The sequence below is a fragment of the Oreochromis aureus genome, linkage group 15, assembly GCF_013358895.1.
Source record: "Oreochromis aureus strain Israel breed Guangdong linkage group 15, ZZ_aureus, whole genome shotgun sequence".
NCBI classification, from domain to species: domain Eukaryota; kingdom Metazoa; phylum Chordata; class Actinopteri; order Cichliformes; family Cichlidae; genus Oreochromis; species Oreochromis aureus.
Window position 1 is genome coordinate 13,833,671 of NC_052956.1, and position 26,845 is coordinate 13,860,515.

The 26,845-nt window shown below is 40.6% G+C and overlaps 2 protein-coding genes across 3 annotated transcripts; one reads left to right on the forward strand and one right to left on the reverse strand.

The window, feature by feature from the left end:
* The first annotated feature begins 457 nt into the window (after positions 1-457).
* nrbp1 (nuclear receptor binding protein 1) lies at positions 458-9,920 on the forward strand. Of its 2 annotated transcripts, XM_039599218.1 has the most exons (18): positions 458-1,011; positions 1,270-1,528; positions 1,619-1,741; positions 3,144-3,245; positions 3,356-3,445; positions 3,551-3,591; positions 3,740-3,834; positions 3,935-4,018; positions 4,106-4,164; positions 4,389-4,487; positions 4,565-4,697; positions 5,166-5,256; positions 5,426-5,476; positions 5,732-5,867; positions 7,146-7,199; positions 7,309-7,372; positions 8,113-8,168; positions 8,256-8,351. In XM_039599218.1, the coding sequence occupies exons 2-18, from the start codon at positions 1,298-1,300 to the stop codon at positions 8,349-8,351; spliced, it is 1,605 nt and encodes a 534-aa protein (XP_039455152.1). In that variant the 5' UTR covers positions 458-1,011; positions 1,270-1,297. The 2 variants fall into 2 exon arrangements, with proteins under 2 accessions (XP_039455152.1, XP_039455153.1); XM_039599219.1 differs by lacking the exon at positions 458-1,011 and having other exon boundaries at positions 1,298-1,528; positions 8,256-9,920.
* A 2,230-nt stretch (positions 9,921-12,150) lies between these two features.
* On the reverse strand, positions 12,151-26,444 carry si:dkey-12h9.6 (macoilin-1). The gene is made up of 11 exons (XM_039598584.1): positions 26,044-26,444; positions 24,379-24,520; positions 24,063-24,189; positions 23,814-23,937; positions 23,431-23,609; positions 21,068-21,545; positions 20,829-20,987; positions 19,700-19,870; positions 18,038-18,164; positions 17,148-17,322; positions 12,151-14,777 (listed from the first exon to the last, which is right to left on the reverse strand). Exons 1-11 carry the CDS (start codon positions 26,118-26,120, stop codon positions 14,587-14,589), a joined length of 1,950 nt encoding a protein of 649 aa, XP_039454518.1. The 5' UTR covers positions 26,121-26,444; the 3' UTR covers positions 12,151-14,586.
* Between the last annotated feature and the right edge of the window lie 401 nt (positions 26,445-26,845).

The window sequence follows — 26,845 nt, forward strand, 5'->3', positions numbered from 1 at the left end:
GCTGTTCATGGAGAGCCTTCATGAGCATGAACTTAAACAGGCTATTCATGCTCAAAAACCCTCCAGTGTGGCTAAATTAAAAAAATTCTGCAAAGAAGTGTGGGGCAAAATTCCGCTGCAGCAATGATAAAGACTTATTGCTAATCAGGCCAAAAGCTGTACTGTACTAAATGCTACCAAGTGTGGCACAAAAAAATATGTTTAGGGGGCAATTAATTTTTCACATGTCCAGTTTTTTTTTCCTTAAGTAAATTAAATCATCACTTAAAAGGCTATATTTTTCCTTTTTTGCGTAGTTTTGTCTGCTATTATAGTTAGCTTGATTTCTAATACTGAAGTGGGATAAATACACAAGAAGAAGAAGAAGGCAACACCGTGTAAGTTACGTGGGAACGATTTGAACACCCCAGAAGGGGGATTCGATGCCTTGTATCTGGCAACCCACAACGGCTTTGACGTGCCCGAGCTCGTAGTGCAGTGTGCATCTGGAAGTTGTCGCCATCATATCTAGCTAAATGTTAACCTAGCTCTCAAGTCAGTTAGCCACTGTGTTCGAGGATATAAAGATATAAAGATTAGCCTGCTCGTGCTTCATGTGCTGAGCTCCTGTGATGGTCGTGATGCTCGTGATGCTTTAATCAACACTTAGGACTGCGTTGCTGTGACGTTTACTCGCACTACCAGCGGCTGTTGTCAGAGCTCACATTAGCAAGAGTCTTGAGAAGCAGTGAGGGGCGGAGGACTGCTCCGACCCTACGCGGTACAAACAGCGACAGACGTTTAATGTCAAAGTTAGTAAAGTAAAGGCTCTGGGCGTCTCGTACACTCTTCGTTAGCTCTGACTGCTGTCGTTGAAGTTCGCAACGTAGCTCCGCAAAGCTAGCTGCAACTCCGCCGAGAAACATTGAAGATTCGCAGCTGACAGAGCTAAACCTCCGGCCCGGATTGCTCTGCGGCGACGGGAGTCTGTTAAACTGGAGCTGGCATCGTCTCATCTCCCATCTATAACATGTATGTCCATGTGTTTGTGCTCATTCTGCTCATAATTGTGACTTATTGTGGCCTTTCCTGTTGGAGCTAACTTCCTTTTGCAAAGTATCCACGGTGACTCTTCACCTGCAGCTAGATTAGCCGGCTACAGCCACCACGTAGTTACATGTTGTTGCCTTGCTAGCTTTCTAATAACAGTCGTACAGCCTCAGCAGATGAGAAGTGACATTATGGAGTATGGCGTTTATATTCTGGTGGGTCATTTTGTGTGTCCTGCAGCGGGCTGCTGGGCCTGACAACCGGGAAGATGTCTGAGGGGGAGAGCAAGCAGGCCCCGGACACTGTCCAGGAAGTGAAGCCGGAGTCCGCGGCCGCTGCACCCACAGGTCAAGGTGTGTCATCCGTGTCTCCGCCGGTGTCCATGGTGACCCAGCCTCCTGCTACTGCTGCCACGGAGGATGAGGAAGAGGAGAGTGAGGATGAGTCAGAGATTTTGGAGGAGAGCCCCTGTGGACGCTGGCAGAAACGCAGAGAAGAGGTAGGGAGGGGGGTCAGTTTTTTCTCCACTAACTTAACTTGAATAAACATCTGGTGCATTATTTATGTATTTATTCTTACTCGCCTTAAGGTGAATCAGCGCAATGTGCCTGGGATTGATAATGCTTACTTGGCCATGGACACAGAAGAAGGAGTCGAGGTGGTGTGGAATGAGGTCATGTTCTCAGAAAGAAAGAATTTCAAACTGCAAGAGGTGGGTGCAGAGCGAGGCCAGTGTGGTAAAATACAGCTAAAGCACTAGGTGACTGTGCACGTAACCACGATTGATCTATATGTAGTGATGGTGCAGGGTCTCTGTCACCTTACTCAACAGAAGCCTGTGCATTTTTCTGCTTTCCGTACTGTGTTTTTTGGCAATTTTATAAACAAAACTGATATTTAAACTTGATTGGTGGCCAAAACCTCTTTTGTATATGCAGGAAAAACCACAGTTATGGTCAGTTATATGATTGTTGGAACTAACAACATACTTGGAAGCAACAAAACAGCCTAACAATGGTTTTAAGGATTTTTTTTTAATGGGATTTGTTGCTCTCTTTTCTGTAATACTGCTGCTTTTCTTTTTCCTCTTTGGTTTTAAGCTCCTTAGGCAAGTTGTTGGACTCCTTGCAGCCAGAACCCATAGCAGAGTTCACGCTGTACCCGTGTAGTTGCAGAAACAAATCAGAAATTTGGAAGGGAGGGAGTGTGTGGACTATAAGAACAGAACAGTACAATCTGTATTTCAACTTGCTGTCTAAAAAGATTTCAGTCCTGGTGATTTGGCGACACCTGGAGTCAGTGGTGGAAACAGCAATGACAGTTTCATGCTACAGGTCACAAAATTATGGGCAGCAAATCAAATTATTGTTTAACTAAAAAAGTCAGAAAGCATTCGGACTTTGTCCGTCGTGATATGAGGAGCTGTGATTGATTGATTTGGTTACCTTTCTGGAAAAGTGAAGAAGTGCAGGCTGTCTTCTTCCAGCCTACTTTGGATTCTCCTTCCTGTTGTGCCAAAAAGTGATTTATGGTAATTCCCAAAAAAGGATTGTGGCAAAATTATCTCAAACATACCTCTCATGAGTGATATTAAGTCATTTTGAGCCACAAAGAACATTACTATTAAAAGGTAGATGCTGCAATCAGTTTTTTTTTGGCAAAGTGGCTGTTATATAGATCTATAAATGTCTTTTTCAAGACACATTTGGCCAAAAGAGCAGTGGAAATTGTAACAAATATAACATAAAACTTCTGTAAAGATATTTTAAGGGCCAAAAAAGGAGTAGATTGATTATAATGTAGGTACAGCACATTAGGATACTCACCAAACATGTCATTTCTTTATTTTATATCTAACTCCTTCATAAAACTCAGTTCACTGCAGTCTGTTTACCAGTACCAGTAAAGATATTACACAAATTGGAAATCACTTTTTAGCAGGCAGTCACTTTTTGGCACAATCTAGCCTCTGCAATATTTGTCGCAATGATCCATCTGATTCAAAGCGTTTGTTTGTTTTCGTAAAAACACCTTGAAAAACAAGATATGGGAATATATGGGATTTTTCATTTATGAGTAAAGTGTTTCATTTTTTTTTCTTGTTTTCACCAAAGGAAAAGGTCAAAGCCGTGTTTGACAATTTGATCCAGCTGGAGCATTTGAACATTGTGAAATTCCATAAGTACTGGGCAGATGTCAAAGAAAACAGAGCGCGGGTAGGAGTTTGTTTCATTGTTTCATTCTTTGATCATTTCATCAAATTATATAAACACAGGCACAATGGCCTGGATTCTCATTTGATTTCAATATTGTCTTTTGTCTGCAGGTTATTTTCATCACTGAATACATGTCCTCAGGAAGCCTCAAACAGTTTTTGAAGAAGACAAAAAAGAACCACAAGACAATGAATGAAAAGGTGGGTGGATTTTGAAATGTTGATACATTTGAGAGATCAAACACGGTTAATTAAAAATCATGTTTAAAGATATTAACTTCTCTATTTGTTGTTCATATCTGACAGGCCTGGAAGCGCTGGTGCACACAGATCCTATCTGCTCTCAGGTTAGTGTTCTCTGTCACAGTATTTGTGAGGTGTGGCACATGATTCACTGCTACACTAATATGAGATACATTTGTTACAGCCTTATTAGGATAGCTATGGTACAAAGGTCCTTGTTTTTATTTTTAACCACTGTTTGCTACTCTCCAGTTACCTGCACTCCTGTGAACCTCCCATCATTCATGGCAACCTCACCTGTGACACCATCTTCATCCAGCACAATGGCCTCATCAAAATTGGCTCCGGTGGGTTCCACAGATCATTTAAAGCAGTTTGCAGTGCCTTCAGCGACGGTTTGGTTTCTGTGTTGAAGATGTTCTCACTGTTATTTCTTTTTTTCTTCAGTTGCTCCTGACACTATCAATAACCATGTGAAAACCTGCCGGGAAGAGCAGAAGAGCCTTCACTTTTTTGCTCCAGAATATGGAGGTGAGGTCCTCCGGGTGTATCGTTTTATGCTGCTGAGGTGTGCAGTTGTGTTTCTGTGATACTGATCAGGCTTCCGTCTGCTTTCAGCTGTTGCCAGTGTTACCACAGCTGTGGATATCTATTCCTTTGGAATGTGCGCCTTAGAGGTGAGGCGATGCCTTTTTCTGCTCCTAGCTGTTAGTCACCTGCTCTGTTGTTACTGTGGTAATATGAGCGCAGTTTGCCTGAAGACCAAAAGCAGTGAATGCTCAACCTGTTATTTCTGTCTTAAAAATACTTTTATTGTCTTTTGCACCATAACAGCGACTGTTGTTGACTGAAGGCTCCTGTTTATTTTATGAATCTTTCCTTTGTCCACTCACTTCCTCAGATGGCTGTGTTGGAAATCCAAAGTAACGGAGATTCGTCCTATGTGTCCCAAGAAGCCATAAACAGTGCCATTCAGTCCTTAGAGGACCCGCTGCAACGGGTGAGCGAGGAGCAAGCAGGCGTCTAAAGCTCTCATGGCTGTTTGGAAGAGAGATTTATAACCTGCATGTGTTTCAGGAGTTTATCCAGAAGTGTCTGGAGGTCGACCCCAGTAAGCGACCCACAGCCAAGGAGCTGCTGTTTCACCAGGCCTTGTTTGAGGTGCCCTTACTGAAGCTGCTGGCTGCACACTGCATCGTCAGCCACCAGCGTGAGTCAAAGCACACACACACGGAAAATCTGATCCTTTATAAACACGTACTTTCACTTTAATAATGCACTTGATTCCCTGTGTTTCAAGCTTGCTGTTTTGTCAGCATCAACTGGGCGTTCAGCTCAGCGGAAGACCCAATAAAACACTGACACACCTACCAAATATCTATACTTAGACTTTATTGCGGTAACATAAGCAGTTTGAAATAATGTCTGCAGCTTTTAAAGGACAAATTGTCAATATTTTTAAAACCATAAATAAGTGAGATGGAACAGGTTAGCAGTTAAAGCCATTATGACGCTTCCATCGTATACCAAAATACTTTGTTATGCACTCTGCAGGCACAAAGACTTGAAGACTTATGCACAGTCACGCAAATTGCCTGTAATGTTATTTTTATTTTGGAAAACTAACTATCATTGATCGGTGTTCTTCTTTAATAGTGGTCTTCTCTGTTTACCTCAGACATGATTCCTGAAAATGCTTTAGAAGAGATGACAAAGAACATGGACCCTAACCTGGTTATCGTTGAGGGCAAAGAGGGGATTCAGATGAAGTAAGTCTGAGTGTAAATGTAGGAAGTGTAACTTGTGGAGATTTGATGATTTCTGTGATTTGATCATCTTTAGTTTATCATCATTGCCTTTCATTAAGTCCTACTATGTCTAAAGTTTTCTGACTGTTTAATTACTGGAGTGTAAATAATAGTCTTTCCTTTGCTCCAGGCTTTCCCAGTTTCCTGCTCTTGAGCTGGACAAATTTCTGGAAGATGTAAGGTAAGAGAACAGCTGGAAATGCAGCTTTTAACAAATTAGTAGTTGGTTATAAATTTCTCACTTTAAGCTTGGATCAGTTGGCAAAATCAGCTAAGGAAAGTGAAATGAGAGTTGTTTCCGCTGCACTGAAATCAAAAACAGGAAGCTGTGGTTGTTGTGTGTTCAGTAAAAGCAGTTGTGGATGCATTGTTCAATGTGCAACTGCCGCATTTTAACTATAGCTGTGGTGGCTTACATTTGACGTTCATTTAACAGGAATGGGATCTACCCTCTGACTGCATTTGGGGTCCCCTGTCCTCAGCAACCCCAGCAGGAGGCTGTGAAGTCACCCATAGTTCCCCCATCGGTCAAAACCCCGACCCCTGAACCCGCAGAGCTTGAGACAAGGAAGGTAAGAACAGAAAGCAGACTGACATTAGATAATTAATAGTACTCTTTAGGGATGCACCGATCCCGATACTGGTATCGGGTATCGGGGCCGATACTGTAAAATGTGTGCGTACTCGTACTCGTAAAAGTTAACCGATACCATGAACCGATCCTTATGTAGCCCGGATGGGAATTTGGGAGTAGATAATCATAATTCCCATGGACTTGAACGCCACATAAGGTGTTCACAGTTCACAGAAGAGAACGGCATGGAGAGATGCACGAGGTTAGCTGAACCAAAGTGAGAGACTCGGCTAGTTTTACTGAGGTTAACTTGCACAAAAGAGTGTGTGACTAGAAAGCTAACCGTGTGAGAGGTTCGCAACAGAGTGTGGGTGAAGTGACTTTTTGTTTCAACGGTCGCACCACCATCCGTGGAAAACTGTGTTTCCAGCCATGACCGCCGAGGCTAAAGGCTAGCCCGGACTGCTTGGCTGCGCCACGGAGGCAGCTGCTATGGACTGTCGGAGAGCTGGACAGTGACTGGCTAACGCGCTGTAGCAGAGACAGCATCGGGTCCGCAGGGAGTGGATTTAGTGTGGGACTGGTGAACGGCGACCTACCGAGCAACGGAACTGTAAGTCAGACTTTTGTGCTCTTACTGGGGAGAAGAGGATTTTTCTCCATCGTCCGGCGTGAGCAGCAAACAGGCCTGCAACAAGTGTGAATGTGAGTGTGTGGGGCCCATGTGTGAATATTGTATGTTTAGTGGATTTATATAACGTGTTTTGGAGTGTATATTAGTGAGTCACTTACCAAAAGGTGATAACATAAGTTGGGTTGTTTAATATAATTTGAAAGGGAATTATGTCATTTATACAGTGTATTTCATTTGGTTAAGGAATTGGAATATCATTTGAGTTTAAAAAGGGATGTGTTGTACAGTATTTGTCTCTGCCCTTACGTTCAGTAAACGCTTTCGCTTGTGTTAAAGAGTTGTGTGGGGTCGTTTCTTTACTACCGGTTAAGTTTAACTTGTGTGTGGTAGAAGTATCGGTTTTTGTACTCGGTATCGGCAAGTACTCAGATCCAAGTATCGGTATCGGATCGGTTTGAAAAAATTGGTATCGTTGCATCCCTAGTACTCTTCATAGATTTTAATACCATAAAAATAAAATGATAATGCATGGCTGTTGTCTTTATCAGCATTTTCCTTTATAAATAATAATAATAAAAACTTGCAATCATTTTAATCCCAACCTGTCAATGCATTAAACAGTTTTCCTTTTGGTCCTTGAAGGTCCTTCAGATGCAGTGTAATATTGAGCCTGTTGACGAGGGCACGAAACATCACGTAAGTCACAGCTCTGCCCGTCTGCTGAGTGATGAAGTAACAACATCTGTACTACATGTGAACGTGCTTTGTTAGACCTCTGAATGGACTGGTTTCATTCTACTTTCAGCTGACCTTGCTGTTGAAACTTGAGGACAAACTGAACAGGCACTTGAGCTGTGATTTGTTACCAAGTGAGTGTCTTGTTTCGAGAATAATATTTCACCATGCTTTTTGCATGCCTTTCACAAGTAAGAAAATGGTTTTAAATGCTTTGTAAAGGGAGCACAGTGCCAAAGGTTTGCTGTAGAGGTTTAACTCAAAGCAGAGAACTTACAGATACACTAAAGCATAGTATCGTTAGTATATCTTTAAGTATTTTGGGGGTTTTTTTTCTATCTCAAAGAATATTGCTACGATCTGCTGCTGATATTTATTGCATTGCTACCCTTATATTGCACTCATAAGCAGTGCTGAGTAATGTTGCTTTTAAAAGTAACTTTATACGTCACACTATTAAAAGTCATCCGATATGTTACAGTGTTGCCCACTAAAAATAAACACCCCTTTTCAGTTAGCTTGTGCAAGTTGGTTATGTTGTCCAGTCTGTTCAGCCTGCTCTGCCTTCACTTCTTAGTGTGGGCTGTGGCCCCCTTGTGGGCTTTGTAGGTAGTGCAGGTGGACTATTTTAAGCTGCACTTAGCTCAAAGGTACCTCTTAAGCGATGAAATGCTTATTTGAAAAAGTAACTAAATATCTAATTAATCTGAGTGCTGTAACCTGTGACTTTGACACCCAGCACTGATCACAAGAACTCTTAAGCATTGCAGTATTTCTCAGGTGATGCAACTGTTACAAACGATAGGACAGGACGAAGTAGGCGCCTAAATGCTTTGTAACCCCATCACCATTTAAATATTGTGTTTTTGTTCAGATGAGAACGTGCAGGAGCTGGCTGTGGAGCTCGTTCAGCTGGGATTTATCAGTGAGGTGAGGTTTTATCAGTGAAGTTACCACATACTGCTATCAGAGAACAATTAGAAAGGTTAGTTTGACCTCACTGCCTTTTCATTTCAGGGCGATCAGCCTCGACTCGCATCTGTTCTCGAAGAGGCCTTCTCTAAGTTTTACAGCCGGAATGGTTCTCTCAATCCGGTGACTGTTTCCTCATAGCCGAGGACTCGCCAGGCCTTCTTTCAGCCTTCCTCATCCTTTTACAGCAGGACTAGCTTTTGCTTCACCTCCGAGTTGCAGGAAAGCCTTTGCGAGGACAGAGGAGGAAGCTTGGTCTGACTGCAGATCCCACAGCCTGTTCTTGTATCTTCTAGTGGGAAAAGCTGCCACTAAGTGGTTGTTGCTTTAGATCTCTTTGTTTTCCCACCAAATACAGCCATCTGCTTCTCTATTAAGAGGAAATCCTAGTTGCAATGGAAAATACAAATGTTTTCAGTTTGGCTTATTTCTTTCAGTTCTGAAGTAGTGAAGAAATGTTAGAGGTAAGCAAAAAGAAAAAAAAAAAAAGGGTGGCAACAGTATTTTCCTTAATTCAGTGTTAAAATTGTATTTTAAACATTTTTACTTTACACTGTTTAATAGTTGTCTGTATGGAAAAAACTTTGTCGTGTGTGTGTGTGTGTGTGTGTGTGTGTGAGAGATGGTAATGTAGGGTTAAATCTGGTTGTCTGGTCCTTTAAACTGTTTCCTGAGCAGCGAGTGAGGAATCATCGTACCTTGTATCACTTCTGGAAGGCTGAATCGCATCAAGCGAGTATCAGTTTTACTTTACAGATCTGAAATTGTGCAACATATTCATGAAATGCAGCTGAAAAACAATCGAAAGAGCTACAGATAAAATATTCAAAAGATCAAACTATTTATTTGTGTTACATCTTTTTCTCAGTGTGTATTGTACTTCAGTTCCAGCACTAAGGCCGGTGGGTGTTTGAATGTACGCTTTTACTTGCCCTTTTTCTTTAAATCACACACTTATTTTTCACGACAAAAAGGTGGCACCGCTTCACTGCGGTCCAGCTACTATAAGTAGAGAATTGCAGCACTTATGAGTCGGGGTTAAGTTAATGAAAAGTTGTCTGTAGGTGACATTTTACAAACAGGGTGTTGGTTCGATCCATGTGGGCTTCCTCTGGTGTTTAAGCATGTGATGGATGATCATCATTGAGGTTGGTGAATGCATGTATGCTTTTCCATGCCCAAATGGAAACCGATGCATGCGGTAGACTTGCTTCTGGAGTTTGTTTAGTTTTTTTTTTTAAGATTTACTGTGATAATGTACTGTGTAGAGAGACTTGTGTCAGCTTAGGCCTATCAACCTTTAGCTCGAGTAGCTCTGACATAGGTTTCCTTCATGGATACCTGAGCTAAAATCTTTTGAGAAGTTCAGCTAATTGGCTCAGACCGCTCTTTATTTGTTAAGTGTCTGGGGATCTCTCTGCTAGTTTGCACATTTCTGTATCCTGTTGGGAGATGTCCTGTGGCTTGTTTCTCGTGTACACCAACGGGAGGTTAAGATTTAGAGATTGAAATTCAGTCGGTGATCCAGTCTCGGTGTCTCCATGCTGTGACAGGGTCTGTAGATACTGTGAGAGATGAGTGTGGGGCTGCCTGGCATGCTTGTAAACATCTTGTGCACTGTATGCTGGACACTGCTCTGTCTCTGCAATGCATTAACCCTCTTTTTTCACTTCCTGAAATAAAAAAAATTACACTGTCAGCACTTAATGATATTGTTGTGTGGCATCTCCTTTTTTATCAATAACAAACAGATCAACTCTAATAAGCAAATAATAGAAAAATCATCATTCTTATTTGTGCTCAGACCAGAGTTAAAGTTATCTGCCTTGGTCTTTCCATGGGGAAACAATTGGTGCTTCCCACCCAACCTCCTTAAAATCTGGTTTATTTGCATAATTTTGGCATATCTCATGAAGTCCTGTCACACTGTTCCAAGTTACAGGCCCTTTATGTATATGAGAGATGGTTGAAATTTAATACTTTATAAATTGCCTTGGTTTTTTCTGCATTTTTGAACTCTCATTACTTCTACACTCCCAGGAACTAAAAAATAGGTTTATGCTCGGTTTAAAAACTCCCACCGAATCAATTTTACAACCATTCCAAGGGCCACGATCTCCAGTCCAGTTAGTTTTTTTTTTTTTTTTGTCTTTTTCAAAAGATGTTTTTTCTATGATCAACTTTAAGCATGTATACAACAGAGATGATTAAAAAAAAAAACTCACCGAAAGCTATTTTCCCCTCCCTCCCAGGCCTTTACTGCAGCCACCTTCAGTTGCTGCATGTTTGTGGGTCTCTGCTTGTCAGTTTTGTCTTCAGCAGTGTAGGGACTAACGCGTTACAGTAACTACGTTATTATTGTGGTAACGAGCACGGTAACTAGTTATTATGCCAAAATCAATAACGCGTTTGTCGTTACCGGGATTTAGATAGGGTCGTTATTCGTTACTTCGTGTGTTGCATTCGCTTACCTCAGAAATCGGAAACACGGACCTGGGAATGATGTCACACTCGAGTAAACGGCGTTCTGGTTAGCCTCGTCAGAGAAGTCGGGATTCCAATATTGCGACGCCCTCGAAAACGGTTGTTTTGCTAGCCCTCTGCAAAAACCAATTACTACTAAACACATATGCAGCTCATCTGCAGTGTGGAATCACCTACGTCTTCCTACTCGGAAGGTAGAATTTCCGAGTACACTCGAAAGCACCACGACTGCAGTTTCCGTGTTGGACGTAAAAAGCGCACCTGATGCTGTGACGTAGGCTAGAATCTTAGACCACTGAAGCACTTAAGCTACCATCATATTTTATTTATCTACATGGCCTGACTGGAGGAAATATTATTTTGGTTAAATATGGACTATTTGTGAGGCTGAAAATACTTATTATTTATTTTATTTCTCTTTGTGAGGCTGAACATACTTGTTATTTATTTTATTTCTCTTTGTGAGGCTGAACATACTTGTTATTTATTTTATTTCTCTTTGTGAGGCTGAAAATACTTTTAAGTTTGCCCGTCATTACTGAACATGAGGTCTCCAGTTGGTGCAGTTCAGCTGTTTTCAGTTAAGTTTACAAAGAATGGACAAACCTCACTGTGTTTATGTTGAACCGTTTTTGCACTATTTAGATACCTACAGCTCCTAAATGGTCTGAGGCACAGTTTAATGTCGGCACTGCTAAAAGTATACTTTCTACCCATTTCAATGGCAAAAATAAATATACCTTTCAAAAGTTTCAACACACTGTATGTCTTGTTTTGTGATCCACTGCTTCTTCCTAGTGACACTACGTACAATGATTAGATTTATAACACTGCTGCATCAACCCCAAAATGATGTGTTTGCATTTATAGAGGTTTGAAACAACAGAAATAGATTAAACCAGACAGATAAAAAAGTGACACATAAAACAAACATTGTTAATTTCCAATTTAGTTCCATTCATTTCATCATTAACTTGCACTCACACTACTACACTGCCATTTTAGGTTCAGGCCATTAGGTGGCACAGTGCACTTGTGGCAGGATAGTGCTAACATGTAAGCAAGCTAGAAGACTGGCATCCTTGCTGGTTATCCAGTTAGGGAAGCAAAACATTAATAAGAGAATTCTGAGTAAAACCAAAGTTACTTTCCCTAGTAAGTAGTTACTCTGAAAGTAACGAGTAACTTGAAGTAACTGAGTTCAAAATGTCTTCAAACCCATGCCTCAAAGGCACTAACTTAGCTCAGCATGAATCTACAGATCAGAAAAGGAGATCATCTTAAATAATCTCAGCGTCTCTTGTTGATCTGTTGTGAGGATGAAAAGTTTATGAAGATGTTCTTTATTAGCCATTACACTAAAGTTTTCAGAAAGAACTTCCCTTTGCAGAAGAAGTCAATTTTGCTCTTGTTTTACCTTCAAAGTCAGAAATTGACACCATAAATGGCTCCTGAGTGAAGGAACATGCACACGTCTGCACAAATGAGACTCATTTGATAATTCAAATAATTTATACAAAACAGGGTCCTGGTGTATCGGGAGTGTGATCTCCAGCCTCAGAGCATCATCGTTTGAATTAACAATTGTTCGTCCAAAAACGTTAAGAAACTGTAGCCCTTGTACAAGTATATCCATGTACATAAAGTCACAATGTGTGCTCAAATAACGGTTGAATAAAACACATTTCATGCTGACAAACACAGTGCCGTACAAAATTACAGCAGTATAATCGAAGAACAGCAAGACTAAAAAATATTTTTGATATAAAACACCCTAGAAACACGCTCTAAATAAAAAGCTACCAAAATGGCGACATCCAGTTCGTGAGTGTTTTTCAGCTGCGTGGGTAATTTTTCAATTCTGTACAATGAGTAAAAAAAAAAGAAAGAAAGAAAGAAAGAAATGAAGCAAAAACTACAAAAACAGTACATAGCACTTCAATTCAAACACATTACTCTTTCACATTAAAATTTGTGTTTTACTTCCGAGTTTGAAAGTATATAGGCACAGTAATTTCATCCGTGAGCCATGTTTCGTCAACACCGTCCCCCTTGTCCTTCACGGCTCTGCTTTACCTCTCGGACAAGGTCGCGGTCTCCCTTTTCCAGATGCCACTGTGGAGCCACGAGCTGCCAAACATCAAAAAAATTGCTGGCTCTCAGTCACAGCTGAAGTGAGCTTTCTTTTACAAAATTTATCAGGTCAGTAAGACAATAAAACATCACTTAACTGTTCTCAAGAGTCTCCCGGATGGCAACCAGGAATATTCATACAAAGATGACGTCATTAATGCAGAAATATTCCAACTCTGAAGGGTTTCATTCCAAAACTCTGTGTTGAACGCACATCTTTTATCTGAATTTCAGCACAATTAAGATACTCCTAATTCTCTATTTACAGGCACACACAAGAACATCTTGGTGCATACTTGTTTTAAACATTTGGGGTATGTTAAATAGTCACATTTACACTTTTATAGAATGGTATGAGGATCAGCCACAACATTAAAACCACAGACAGGTGAAGTGAACAACATTGATCATCTTGTTATAATTTTCAGCAGGAAGATTTTGAATTTACTTTGACACCCACCCACTCATCTTTTTTCGGGTCCGGGTCACTAAGAGCTTCCAGCAATTCCAGGGTCTTGCCTGGGGGCCTCCTTCCAGTAGGGCACGCCAGAAACACAAATCGAGCCCAACTCAAAACCTACAGAAAACCTGCAGCAATCCAAGAATCTAGCAGTTCCAGAGGTCTTGTGTCCGCGAAGGTTTTCATTGCTCAAGAGGGGCCTGCACATTATTCAGCTGGTGGTTTTAATGGTGTAGCTGACCAGGTTATATAAATGTGTGTGTATATATATATATATGTACCAAATGTATCAAATATTTTTTCTCCAATAGAGACATTTGTTAGAGAAAAGTTTATTATCATAACCACTGAGGCTTTGACAAAAGTCTGTATTAGAATTTCTCATCTTTCTATAATCATGTTTAGACATGAATGAAAATAATGTTCACAACTCCAATATTTGCCCAAAATCCGTTAAAGATTTAAGTCTAAAATATGGCCTCTAAATGGAAATCAGCCATCACGCTTTTTTCAAAGAAAAGCAGAGACAATGAAAAAAGCGTGATGGCTGATTTCCATTTAGCGGCTCCAGTTTCAGAGTCACGTGGTCTGACTGTCACGACTGACTGAGACACCAGAACAGAAGTCAGCCACCGTTTTCTTAATTTTATGATCAGTACTGCTGGACCTCAATGATCATTTTGTTCTAATAAATACTGACAAATAGGGCTTAAAAAAAGATATTACTTTGAATCTTCTTGTCAGTATTGCAGCATATCAAGAAAAATCTGAATTCTTACACATCTGTAAATTTAACACATGAAATGACTTAAATAGTGTTGTTTGGTCAGTTTTACTTTCATGCCAGGAGTTAAACTGTACAGAGTGGTTTAATGAAATATTTTACAGCTGCAGCAGAGAACCTGTCAGTGCCATCTTCCTCTGGGAATGTCCGCATCGGGCACCAGGTCTTCATTCAGATAAATCTACTTGGTTTGTATCTCTGCTGACACCTGCATTTGTATTTAATCGCGATAAGTAAACCTTTTTTTTTCGTTCAAAAAAATGACCAGCTCTGCATATTAGATACCTCATTTTGGAGTGAAACTCTTCGACCCGTGATGTGGCAGAAAACAGGAAATATACAGAATAATATCAAGTTAGCACCAACAGTGCAGCAAAAGGCATTCGACTCGTGGAGGCTTGGCCTGCTTCCACTCATGGCTGGAAGTAGAGGACTTCGCGGTGTTGTTTAGCTCTGTGATAAACTCGTCCGGATCTGACGAGTTCTGAGGAGGTGTGAAAGCTCTGGGACGTCCCCTATTTCTTCAAACACTGGTACATCAATGCTCGTGGATTCAGCACGTAGCGCTCGGAGTTGAGCAACTTGGTGAGATTCTGTGGCACGTGGGGCCGGGGAGCCATGTAGGACATGCCGGGGCTCACCGCCATCACCTCGGCAATCTTCTTCTTCATCTCACTTATCTCCCTGTCCTGCTTCATCACCTTATCTGTCAGAGGAAGGTGTAAATGTAAGGAGATGGATATTGAATGAGCTGCAACGCATAGGATTTCTGTTATTTCTGCACTCGAATGTAAGCCGAGCAAGATTTTCTCTGTCCGTGCAAAATCCCCTTAATCTTAACCTTAAGCTCAAATCGCAGTAATGAGCTAGATGGATTATTCAAAGAAGACTTTATCTGAGCAGTCTAAACTGATCGCTAAGATTTGTGGTATCAAGGGTGTTATCTACATTTGGCTGAAATTCCCCACAAGGAAGAGAAGTGGTCGTGTGAGGTCTGACAACTGAAATGTTAAAACACCGTCAATTAAACCACAAAATCATTGGGTTTAATTTGATGGATTTTTGGTCGAATGCTTGAAATCAGATCTGTAGTTTAGCACAGCTCTGACATTTCTCCAGGCCTGAGACTGGCAGTAGGGTTACAGTAGCCCGTCACCCCTAGAGGCTGGGGTTATGTCTCCACCTGCTCTCAAACTGGGAAGATTTCACATATTAAGTGAATGTGTTAACCACTACACCACAAAGCCACTTTCATAGTCTCTCACTAACCATTAAAAGCACTTGCCAAAGACAGTACAAAGGAAAAAATTAAGCTAGTGCAAAACTTTCTTTCTTTCTAATGGCCAGGAGGGGAATGCACAGTGAACAGCCCTCAGCACCCTCGCTCTGTCACCTCAGTACACACTTTTTAGTGTATACGCAGTCTCAACTGATAGTTTCAGGTCATACTGAATAAAAACAAGAAGTTCACTTTGTAAATAAAGGTCCATGTTAGAGTCAGACAGCAGGATCATCCAGGGTATGCTCATAGGCTTGAACATCCAGTAACCTCAGTTTTTCAGGCAGATCAACCTTGAGGTTAAGGTGACAGAGATTTGAACTCCTACTGTATCTTGGACGTGTATGCTGACAACAATAACCCATCGGCCTTTTACGACTGATGGGTAAAAAGCTGAAATGGCAAAACTGCTTCAAATCGGGACTTCATTAACCAATCAGTAACATCATGGTGGCTGCATCCATCTTTTATACTTTCTATGCAACTGACAAGTGGCTTAAAGGAAGATTACAGAAGTTCTTGGGGATAATACGCCTCATCGTGTTATCCTTCATCATATGCAGTGGCACTGATGAAGTCATGTGAGCATGGTCTAGTAGTTTGTATATAACCTAACCTAAAATACAACTTATAAACAAAAGTACTGGGGCATCTACACACTACACATACAGGAACTGCTCAGCAATGGAAACCCATGCCATGAAGCTCCCACTATCACTAAGCTCTTTAGAACAACTCATTCTTTTTTTCACAATTGCTTGTTAAGGCAATGTCACTGAAAAAAAACTGAACTCAAAGATTAAGAGGTGTGGCCCAATACTATTGTCTATGTAATTAATCATAACTGGCATCAATTTGTGAAGAATTTGTTTCCAAATATGTTTTTGTGTATTTTATGTATTTGTGATAATCCCAAAGTAATCCCTTTGGCTTTTTGTTGAGGGAACCACAACAATGCTAAAAGAAAAACATTAAATACACAATTTTTAAAAAATCCCAGCAGTCACACGGTGGTGCTGTTGGATCCGACTCACAATTTGCTCCACATATCATAGTTTACTTTTCCTTAACAGTAATTTCTAATCTAATGGCAGTTTGCAGATCAAACTGAAGAAGGCGAAAAAACACAGTGATGTAAATCAGGGATGTCAAACTGATTTTACAGTCCGTTTAAAGCATATCATATTTGATGCATGAGTTTTTGAGACTTTTAGATTTTTTCTTAAATAATATATAACGTTTTTCCCCATAGGTTGACTAAACACTTCATTTTCAAAAAAATTGAATTTTCTGCATTTATGTCATGGTTCAGGATTTAACGGGTTAAGTGGAAATAATTTTAACTACACACTGAATCCCTCAGATATCTTAATATAAGAAAAACGGTAAATCTTCTACATGATAAAGAAATTGCTGAAAGTCACCTGACGACTCTTTGAGCATAAATTGTAAGAAATAAATGTATAAAATTACAGAAGAATTTCTGGTAATTCACTGTCCAGACTGTCCTGTAATTATAAAATAGGTTTTGTTAAGTCACAGAAAATATATTTTCTTTTGGTTTTACATTAATGTGGACCCTTTTCTGTCATTTAATAGTTTATCTATCACTTAAGTACTTTGGTGTCGTATGAATGCCAGTGGGGGAGGTCTTTATCCATATGAAAACCCTGTAAAACCTCTGAAAACACAATAAAAGTCCAAAATTTATGCCATAGTATCCTTCACATTTTCCAAAGCTGTCAGGTGGGATTGACACCCCTGATCTAAATTAATATCAGAAATAAGTATATCAACCTTGGGCGATTTCTAGCTGTCTGCGGGCGTCTCCCAGCGCAGAGAAGAGGTCCAGTTTGATGCGAGTCTCAGCGCTCAGGTTGTACTCCAGATGTTGAGCCTTTTCCTGCATGGCTGACAAAGTGGACAGCAGCATATCTGTCTCTTTTTCCACACAGCGGTACTTTCCCAAAGCCTGAGTCCAAAGAACACATTAGCAGTAAGAATAAGTGCAAAACATCAAAATGCCAGTAGTAATTCCTGCAGCGACCACCTGTGGGAGTTGGTGCTTTGGTTTCCTGAGGATCTTTTTCTTTTTTTTAATTTCAGACAGGCACAGTTTACGCTCAGAAAACCAATGCACCACACACATAATTACTTCCAAACAGTGATGACGACCAGCCAGCCATTCAAAAAACATAAAATCTGCAGCACATTATCATTAAGATATTTTGAAAGATGACTCTTTCTGGGTTAATAATTTGCCTTTTGTGAAAGGTGATAAAAAGTGTAATGTTTTTATGAAAGACCTGGCTTCTAGTCCAGCATGCTCCATGGAAAGTATGCCACTAAAATGACATCAAATACCACACAGAACCACAATTTACACACCTAATGTCACACAAAAACACCCATACAGTAATGCTGCATACTGATGTGATGACAGTGCATTATGGCGACCGCAGGCCAAAATAAAGCAGATTACAAAAAAAATTCTCAAGGTCCCCAATGAAAACCATTCTGTTTTCTTAGAGAACAAAAGGAGTTAAACACACAAAAATCAGAAACAGCAAATCAAACGGCAAAAGAAGGACTTCATGACCAAACTGAGGACAACCGAGCACTGGATCACTTGAGACTCACAGACACTTAAATGCACAAGTTCATTCCCAAATAGAGTAAAAAGATACCTCAACATCACTCTCTAGATCTACCACACGACTCTCTTTCACTTGATACTCCAGTTGTAGTTGTTTGTACTCTGTCTCTAGCTCTTTAACCCTTTTCCTTAACATTTGGGTTTCACAGTGTTCCTGCCTGGTGTAGGAAACGGAGAAAATGAGAGCGTTTCAGCAGTGACAGAGAGGCTTTGGCGGGAACTGAAGACCAGTTTGCACAGAAAGAAACAGAACATTTGATTTGCATTATAGACACTGATGTTTTCTTTTTCAATTATTTTGAACACACACGAGAGATTTCTTTAAAAGAAGTAACTGCTTATGGTAGATTAAAGAATCATCTGTTTTCTTGCAGAGAATTAGAGAAAAAGATCAATGTCACTCTTGGTTAGCTTAGAGCTAAGACAGGAACGCGGGAAAAGCAGCTAGCTTGGCTTTGTTTAAAGATAGCATACGGTCTTTGGCCACTTAAGTACGCCTGTTGAACAGTTCATTAGCGCAAATATCTCATCAGCCAATCACATGGAAGCAACTCAGTTCATTCAAGCTTGCAGATACATTCAAGGAGATCAGAATGAAGAATAAAAGCGATTAAAGTCACTTTGTTTGTGGCACGGCTAATGGTGCCAGTATTTCAGAAACTGATGATGTACTGGAATTTTCCCACACAACCATCTCTAGGGTTTACAGAGAATGGTCTGAAGAAGAGAAAATCCAGTCAGTGGCACTTCTCTGGGAGAAAATGCCTTGTTTTGTTTTTTAAAACGTGTCAACCCTGTATTGGACTATTTCTTGGCTAACCTTTAGCGAAAGAACACCAAATTAAACAATAAAGTGTCAGTTAGCATGGTTTCGGTCCCACAGGCTTAAAGACTGGTAAATGTATTCCCAACCAGTTGGTGAGTGGTTGTAAAGCTGTTCACAAACGATGCTGCACTGAAAACCTCTTTCGATTGCTTTGATTACTAGCAGATTGCCATGGTCGCCCCTAGTTTACATGGAAGTCGCTGACTTGCCTGCAAATGCTGGATAACTATTTACTGTGCTGTAGTGGAACTTCAAAAACTGCGACATAACCCAGAAATGGAGTTCAGTGACTGTCTAAGTAAATGTTGTAATTACATGTGTTGACCCAACATGTATTTATGTTTCTAGGGAGGTTACACCATAGGTTGCAGTATAAGATTTCAGTGGAGGTTGCAGTTACGACATACCTATGGCACAGACTTCCTGCTGAATCATAATTCTTGCTGTAAGGATGACCGTGGCAATCTGTGAGCAACCAAAGCAGATGCAAGGTGGTTTTCTTTGTAGCACTCTTTTTGCAACCGATTTTACCGACCGACTCCCAGCAACTTCATGCTGAGCAGTTAAGGAATACACATTTTTACTTAGCAAGTGCTGGTTGCCAGAGGGCCACCGACTGGTCTCTGGGCCTGCGTGACTGAGGCTTAAGGTCTAAGTGATGACTGGCAGCCTTCTTAACCTCTGAACAGCGCAAGGCTAACTGGCTAAGGAAGGCTACTCAAAATAATGTTAATCTCCTCATCTAACTCTCAACAAGAAAGCAAGTAAACATCATTTAAACCAAATGTTTGGCCGCATGCTTACAGCAACATTTAACTCAGAGCAAGTTTCAGGAAATATAAGAGGGAATTTAAAAGTGTGGGTTACCTGTTTGTTAGACTCCGTGCTGTGCTCGCCGCCTCCTCCAGCTTTTGAGCCTGAAGCTCAGCCAACTGCTTCTCAGCAGAGAGTCTGGCCTCTGCCTCTGCTCTGGTCTTCTTCTCCAGCATCACACAAGTCTGCTTGTCCCTCTGCTTGTTTTTAGTTAGGCACAGAATCCTGAAGGGATGATATTAAAGTGGTTTTAAATAAGTTGCAGAAAAAGAGCATCAATATGTGGGTTACTGCCACATGCAAATGGACTCGTTTGAGATCAGCGTCAAGCATACTTCAAAAACAGACATAAATGTTAAACAGGTTTCTTATCATCCTTGTAGTTGTTAAGTCACTGGAGAGCACCTTCCTTTAAAAAAACTGGAGCATGTCTTATCAAAGCTGGTGGTGCTGATCAAAACTGCATAAACTGCTCTTCTCAAATGCGATTTTATAGCCTCTGGCTGCTGGACATGGCTTTGATGTGGTAAATGTGTTAGGAGTACCTCTGTAGTGGGATAAAATAACTAACTGAGCCTCCCTCCCCCCATTTTTTTAGCTCTAAATGTGCTTAGAGTGATAATCTGAGTCACATATTGGAGGAAAAGGAAGAGTGGAAGCAAAATTTGCATAAAAAAACATAAGAAAAGTAGATACTGTGGCAATGTACAGGTAATAAAAATGGTTTGTGCGACAAAGCAGGTCTGCAGCAGTGCAGCTGATCAGCAAAGTCAGTGATCTCATCATATTCTCTTTTATATAGTGATATGCTATACTTCGTTCATACAGCACATTCACCTGATCTGATATTGTAGCTTTACACATAAACCTTTTGTTTTTCTTGTGCAGGTTATCAATTCTACAGTTTTGCACGACAGTTAAGTTCAATTCTTTTGCTTTGTTTCATGGACAGAAGAAACAATTATATTGTCACTTTAGGTTTGGATAAGATGGGATAAACATTTTTTCATATATACTGACAGTAGCTACAGTATTTTAAGTACTATAAAATCCGGTTTTGTGTGATAATAACTGGTGCACAACTCAAAAAGTAGAGGGTTAAAAGTCTACAATATAATATCTTTAGGTAGCTTTTGCCTGTTTAGCTGTTTATACCCATGAAAAGGAATCAAAGACCACTCACTTGCTCTGGAGAAGCATGTTGGACTGCCTGAGCAGGGAAACCTCTGGTCTAAGGCTCCTCTCGCTGTTGGTCAAGTTGCAGATGTGACTTCGAAGCTCCTGTTCGGTCTGCCTGCTCGCCTGCAGCTCGCTCTTCAGCCTCCTCAGCTCTTGCTCCAGCCTTCAAGATAAACAACGACATTTTAGCGCCGCTGTAAGCATCACATGAGTCAAGCTTAGCTAAATAATGACGTAACTTACTTGCTTGTCTGTTCAGCGTGGTAACTCTGAGCTGCTGTGGCGCTCTTTTCTGCAGCATCCCTGTTGGGGCTGACTGTTTTGGAGCTGGACCTGTGTTTCTTCTCAGTCCTTCCCGCAGGAGGCGAAGGAGTATTTGAGCTGCTTCTTCTGACTTTTGGTGAGGAGTTCTTAGCTGCTCGCGTTGCTTTGCTGCCGTGCTCCTCTTGAGGTAGATTTTCTGGAGTTGTTGATGATTCCGGTCCTCCTGTGCTGCTGTGCAGCAGATCTTTGGACTCACCCACACTGGGTTTGGATGATGACGACGATGGTGGCCGGCGGTTTGGTTCAGCTGACCTCACCTCCTGCGACCCTTTCTCTGCCGCTCTCTCCTCGCTGCGGATCTGGAGGCAGTCCACGGTGTGTGCCTCGTCTTGGGCCACCACAGCACCGTTCTGACACTGATACTGACTCGACTCAGGCTTGACTTTCCATTTGGAGGCTGTAAAAACAAAACAGGTCAGTTTTAGGGGTCTACTATGGAGCTCAGAAACATCTGGGATGAATAAACATTTATGGCTATCCTCACTTTGGTATGAACTAACATTTAAAACTTTAAACAGGGCCAGCATCAGTCACTAGAATTACTTATTAATTACAATGATTTCTCACTGACTTAACCCAACCGAAAGATTTGCCTGCAGTCCTTTCACTGATCCTAAGGAGTGATAAATAGGTTCTCCACTGCTTCGCACAGTTTACACCAGGGATGTCAAATCCATTTTACATCATGGGGCACACTCAGCCCACTCTGATCTTAAGTGCACCCGAAACACCCCTTTCTGTCAGTGTAAAGAAGTTTAAATACACATTTAATCCCTCAGATACCTTAATATAAGAAACACACATCTCAGTTGTTCTATATGATAAAGAAATGTTGCTATAGTGAAACTCTTTGAGCTTAAATTGTAAGAAGAAAATGTGTGAAATTACAGAAAACATTCGAGCGGATCATTGCCCAAACTGTCCTGTAATTATTAAACATTCTGCTATTTGTTAAATTACAGAAAATATCTATGTATTTGTTTGTTTGTTTAATTTACTGTGGGCACATTGTAAAAAAACAGACATTTTTACAATACATAGTTAAAAACTAGTGCTGTCAGCGTTAATCTCGTTAAAATGACGTTAACGTCATAACCACATTAACGCGGCAAATCTCCATTAGCGAGTTAGCGTGGATCATCCGTGTGTGGGGCTGCATGGTGTCAACGCATTAGCACGGTTAGCTCGTTAACGTGTTGATGCTGTCCAGCCCCACGCACAGGGCGATCCGCGGTAACTCGCTAACATAGATTTGCTGCATTAACGTCATTTTAACGAGATTAACGCTGACAGCACTATTAAAAACACAAACTTTTCAGTGATTTAAATGGTCAAAATCACTCAATTACTTTGGTGTAGTATGAATGCCAGTGGGGGAGGTCTTTATCCATAGGAAAAGCTCTAAAACTTTTTAAAAGTCCAAGCTGGTTGAGAAAATGGGTGGATTTATGACGGGGACCACATTTTTTCATATTAGCATTATGTTGTTTTAAGTAAGACTTAAAAGTAATAATTTGCTCTGTAAAGTCTTTATGAGGTTATAAATAAAGATTCTTATTTAGACTTACTTTGGCCACCACAGGATTTTGAACCACAGTGATTTCTACTTCCATCTTTTATATACAGTCCAAATCTCACCAGTACTGACTAGTAATGTTTGCTGAGTTTGTAATTAGTATTAAAATAGCCAGAAAATGAAAACATGGGTAGACATGACTGTTTAAAAAAAATAAATAAATAAAAAATCGACAACTTAAAATTTCAAATTTATTTTTTATAATGCACGTATTGAAATTTTTTTTTTGTCAAAATTGTTTTAAAAATTATTTTTTAAAACAATTTTAACTTATTCCTTTCCCTTCATCTCTGTTCATGTTAGTTTCTCCCCCTATCATGTAATTACCATATTAAACAATACATTTATACATTGGTATGCAGCACTTATCTATTTTCAGAAGCACTCTATAATATTTTGATAGCACAACGCGTCAAACAGTTGCAGTAACAAGAAGATTGCTTACTTTGGTGAGCCAGCAGCAACACATCATGTTCTAGGAGGTTATTAAATACAGTTTCAGCTTGGGACTTTTACTGTCTGCGTCTCCTCAGCGAATTGACTCACAAATGTTTGTTATAATCACCTGACTGAGTGGAGATTGTAATAAACTGTCAGCTTGAAAACAAGAACGACCGCAACCAAAAGAAGAGTGAAAAACCCTCCAGATAGTAAGAATGGTAGGTGGCAGTGCAAATGCATGGATGGTGCAGGTGCACAGACTCACTGCTGCTGCCATCTGTGCCTGTCTTGGGATAAACCTGCAGGCCTGGGGGTAACGAGTGCTGAAGGAGGTGCATGTGGAAGTCATTCTCACTCTGCACTGCTTTCTGTATGCGCAGCTTAAAGATGTTGGTGAAGTAGCAGGTGGCATCAAACCCCAGATAAACTACAGGATATCCAATACTGAAAGTGAATACAAGGCAGTTAGAATCGAATAGAACAGCCCTTTATTGTCATTGTACATGTACAAGGAAATTGTGGGTGCTCCACATTAACTGTGCCGGAATAAATTATAAATATTAGAAAGTAGTTAGTATTTAATATTTCAGTGATGAAATATTAAATACTGAATCTAAACTTTATACATTTTGTAACAAATAAACATACCAGTGAGCGGCAAAAAGATGGGACAGGTTGGCATGTGAGGTTTTAAGGTCTTTGAGTCGAAGTGAAGCCTCTGTGTACACGAGCAGGATCCACAGAGACACAGTTGATATACAGATGCCCTTCTCTGAGGAAAAATAATCAGATAAGAAGAAAATTACTAATAAATCAAAATAAGAGAATATTTTTGATTTTATGAGATGAAGAAAGTTAGGCAGATTTTGCCAAGTGGATGATAATTGTCATACTCACCTGTGTGCCATATGTAATTGAATAACACATAGGTGCTCGCCACAAAGAACAGCCAGTGCAAAGGAACAAAAATTAAACAAAAGATGTCCAGAGTGAAGGCAGCGCAAACAAAAACAACACAAATAACCTGCAAACAAAAAGGGAAAGAAAGAAAAAACAACAACAACAGGAAAGTAAAATGTGAGTAATTCACTGAAAATAGAAGAAAAGCCATGTTCTTGTTCACTGCGTGAAGCCTACTACACATCACTGGCTGGCTTATCATCATCAGGGCCAGTGCATAGAATATGAAATCACACACAGCAGGAGTCCTCACCAGCCCATGGCAGTGGAAAGTGGTGTACACGCTCCCAAAGAAGAGCCAGCACGGCCACAGGTACTCCAGTCTGAATTCAAGGATGAAGTCTGCCAGCAGCACCAGTGTCCACATCACCATAAACTTCAGGAAGGTGTACGCGCTACAAAGACATGCAGACATTATTAAAAAGAAGAAGAAAAAATCAATCCACCTTCATTATTATTATTTCGCTTTGAACTCATGGCAAACAAATGTGCCTCTTCCTCTGAATCCAGTAAATAAAGGCTGTCAGATACTCACACACAGCCCACTATGAGACTGGAAACTGCAAAAACGGCATTAACCTCTAATTGAGCCAGCTGCGCCTTAAAAATACAGTCCTTCCTTTTAAGCAGGGCCACTGTAACAAGAACAATGACTGTTCCCTCATTTTATTAGGCAGCCGCAAGCCAAACAGGAGCTGTGGTTTTCCTCCTTTGTTCTGCTCATCCATAGGCTGCTATCACATCACCCCTTCTTTGTTTGGTAACCATGGCAATATTTCATCTGGAGGAGAGAGGGAGCACCACAGCATCCTTCTGCAAGTCCACAACAGCCTTTCAATTTGACTAATAAAGAATGCATTTCAATTAATCTCACTTGTATTTATATTATAACTACTAACCGTGCAGGTTGTTCTACAAGAAAGAAAATAAATAGCTGAATCAGCTAGGAGAGGGCTTTTAAACAGCATATTAAATTCATCCTAGACGCTCAATTTAGTCTTTTTATTATCTCATTCTCCTTGAGTAGCGTACTTAATTGGCCTAATAAAACTCCCAAGCAGAGCTGATGTAACTTTAGTTCTCTATATGATGTTATTGAAATAGCGCCCTTTATTGTATTTAGCACTAGCACTAAATATAATTACCAAACAAGCTAGTGAAGTGTAAAGGAATCACCACAGCATCTTTAATTCTCCAATCAAGTTCTTATCTGCTTTGTACTAGTGTAATTCAATTACGTGTGTTTGTGTTTGTGTGAAATCGCTGCACACAAAGAGCAAGAAATGTAATATGTGACTGGCTCGCAAACACAAAATAAAATAGGACGTCTAAATCTCAAAAATAAACACCATCTCTTGCATGTGCTGTTTTTTGTGTAAAAAAAAAAAAAAGAAAGAAAAAAGAAAAAAGAAAGAAAGATGCACAATGAACAGAAAAAGTGGTGTTTCGTTCTTATTTGCGTGTCTTTTCTTGTCTGGACTCAGTCTAGACGCTTCCAGATTTTGTGTGTCAAATAAGCCAAACAGGAACGCTTGTTTGTTTCTATTTTTCCAAGGGATGAATGGAAATAAATAAACAAAACGCAATGTGTCCGTGTTAATTTCACGCGCGATTAAGAGTGGAGGACAGAGCAGGCAGTAAGAACGCAGATGAGACGAAAGCAGGCCGACGTCAACTTGCACAGCTTCTGTTTTTATTCTGTAAACAAGGCGGGCTGAAGTAACCCGGCGCAACATTTGCGACTTAATTCTGCCGCACTGAGGCTAATTAAAGCGCCACGCTGGCTCATTTAGGATGTGAGGGGCGGATGGAGGTGATGGGATGCGAGTCAGAAAGGTGAGCGGGATGACGACGGCTGAAATCTACACAAAGACGGCCACCACAACAAAAGCAGCCGCCAGGCGACGCGGCTCGCTACCTTTCAGACAGCTTCTCCGTGATTTTCAGCTTTTTCATCTTCCGTAGCCTGTTCGCGTCCACATAACGTTTCTTCATCTTATGGCTTCTGCTCCCCGCGTGCTGATGTTGGACACACTGCAGCAGAGGCGACAGCGACGGGGGATAAACGACAGAGCCGAGTGAAAAGACAAAACAGCCCGGCTCCCTCTTTGTGGATGAGGATGCTCACTTCAACCTGTGACGATGTCTGCGAGCAAATGTAGAGGACCGACACTTCTGCGCACGCTCAGTGGAGGTTGTATCTACAAGCGTTTATCGCAGAAGGGGAGCAAATCAACACACTGTACACATGTGTTCTGTTAATTATGACACTCACTGCACAAAAATACTAACCGGGCTCATTATAAGTTCGATAATAAAGGTGATTATCATTCAACTCTCATTTTTTTAGTCTCTTTCAGTTCCTTGATTGGGTTTTAAACTCCATAACTTTACTGTTTCAATCCAAAGCGTGTCAAACATCAGGTCCGGGGACCCGGCAAAGACTCCTGTGCAGCCCAGTGGACAGTTTTGGAAAATGTGATGGAGGGACTTCTAACTGTATTACAGCTTTTTCTACTGATCAGGACCTCCCCCTGCAGTAATTAAGTGAGAGATAAACACTGTCTACTATAGAAATGGCTTTTTTTTCCTTTTTTTTTTTTGTTTAGTTTTTCTTTTTTGGGGTGGAGCTTTATTGAAATAAAAGCACGACATTTTCTGCCAATTAACAAAAACTTTCAGTTTTTTAATTAGCTACATTAGCTACAGGACAGGCTGGG

Bases quoted from the DNA above. Each gene is read 5' to 3' on its own strand.
- si:dkey-12h9.6 (XM_039598584.1), bottom strand. From the start codon at position 26,120: ATGAAGAAACGTTATGTGGACGCGAACAGGCTACGGAAGATGAAAAAG. The intron at 24,521-26,043 runs GTAGCGAGCCGC...ATGTCTTTGTAG, and splicing joins ACGGAGAAGCTGTCTGAAAG to CGCGTACACCTTCCTGAAGT. The intron at 21,546-23,430 runs GTGAGTCTGTGC...TTGTTTTTACAG, and splicing joins AGGCACAGATGGCAGCAGCA to CCTCCAAATGGAAAGTCAAG.
- nrbp1 (XM_039599218.1), top strand. From the start codon at position 1,298: ATGTCTGAGGGGGAGAGCAAGCAGGCCCCGGACACTGTCCAGGAAGTG. The intron at 3,592-3,739 runs GTTAGTGTTCTC...GCTACTCTCCAG, and splicing joins CAGATCCTATCTGCTCTCAG to TTACCTGCACTCCTGTGAAC. The intron at 5,477-5,731 runs GTAAGAGAACAG...TTCATTTAACAG, and splicing joins AAATTTCTGGAAGATGTAAG to GAATGGGATCTACCCTCTGA.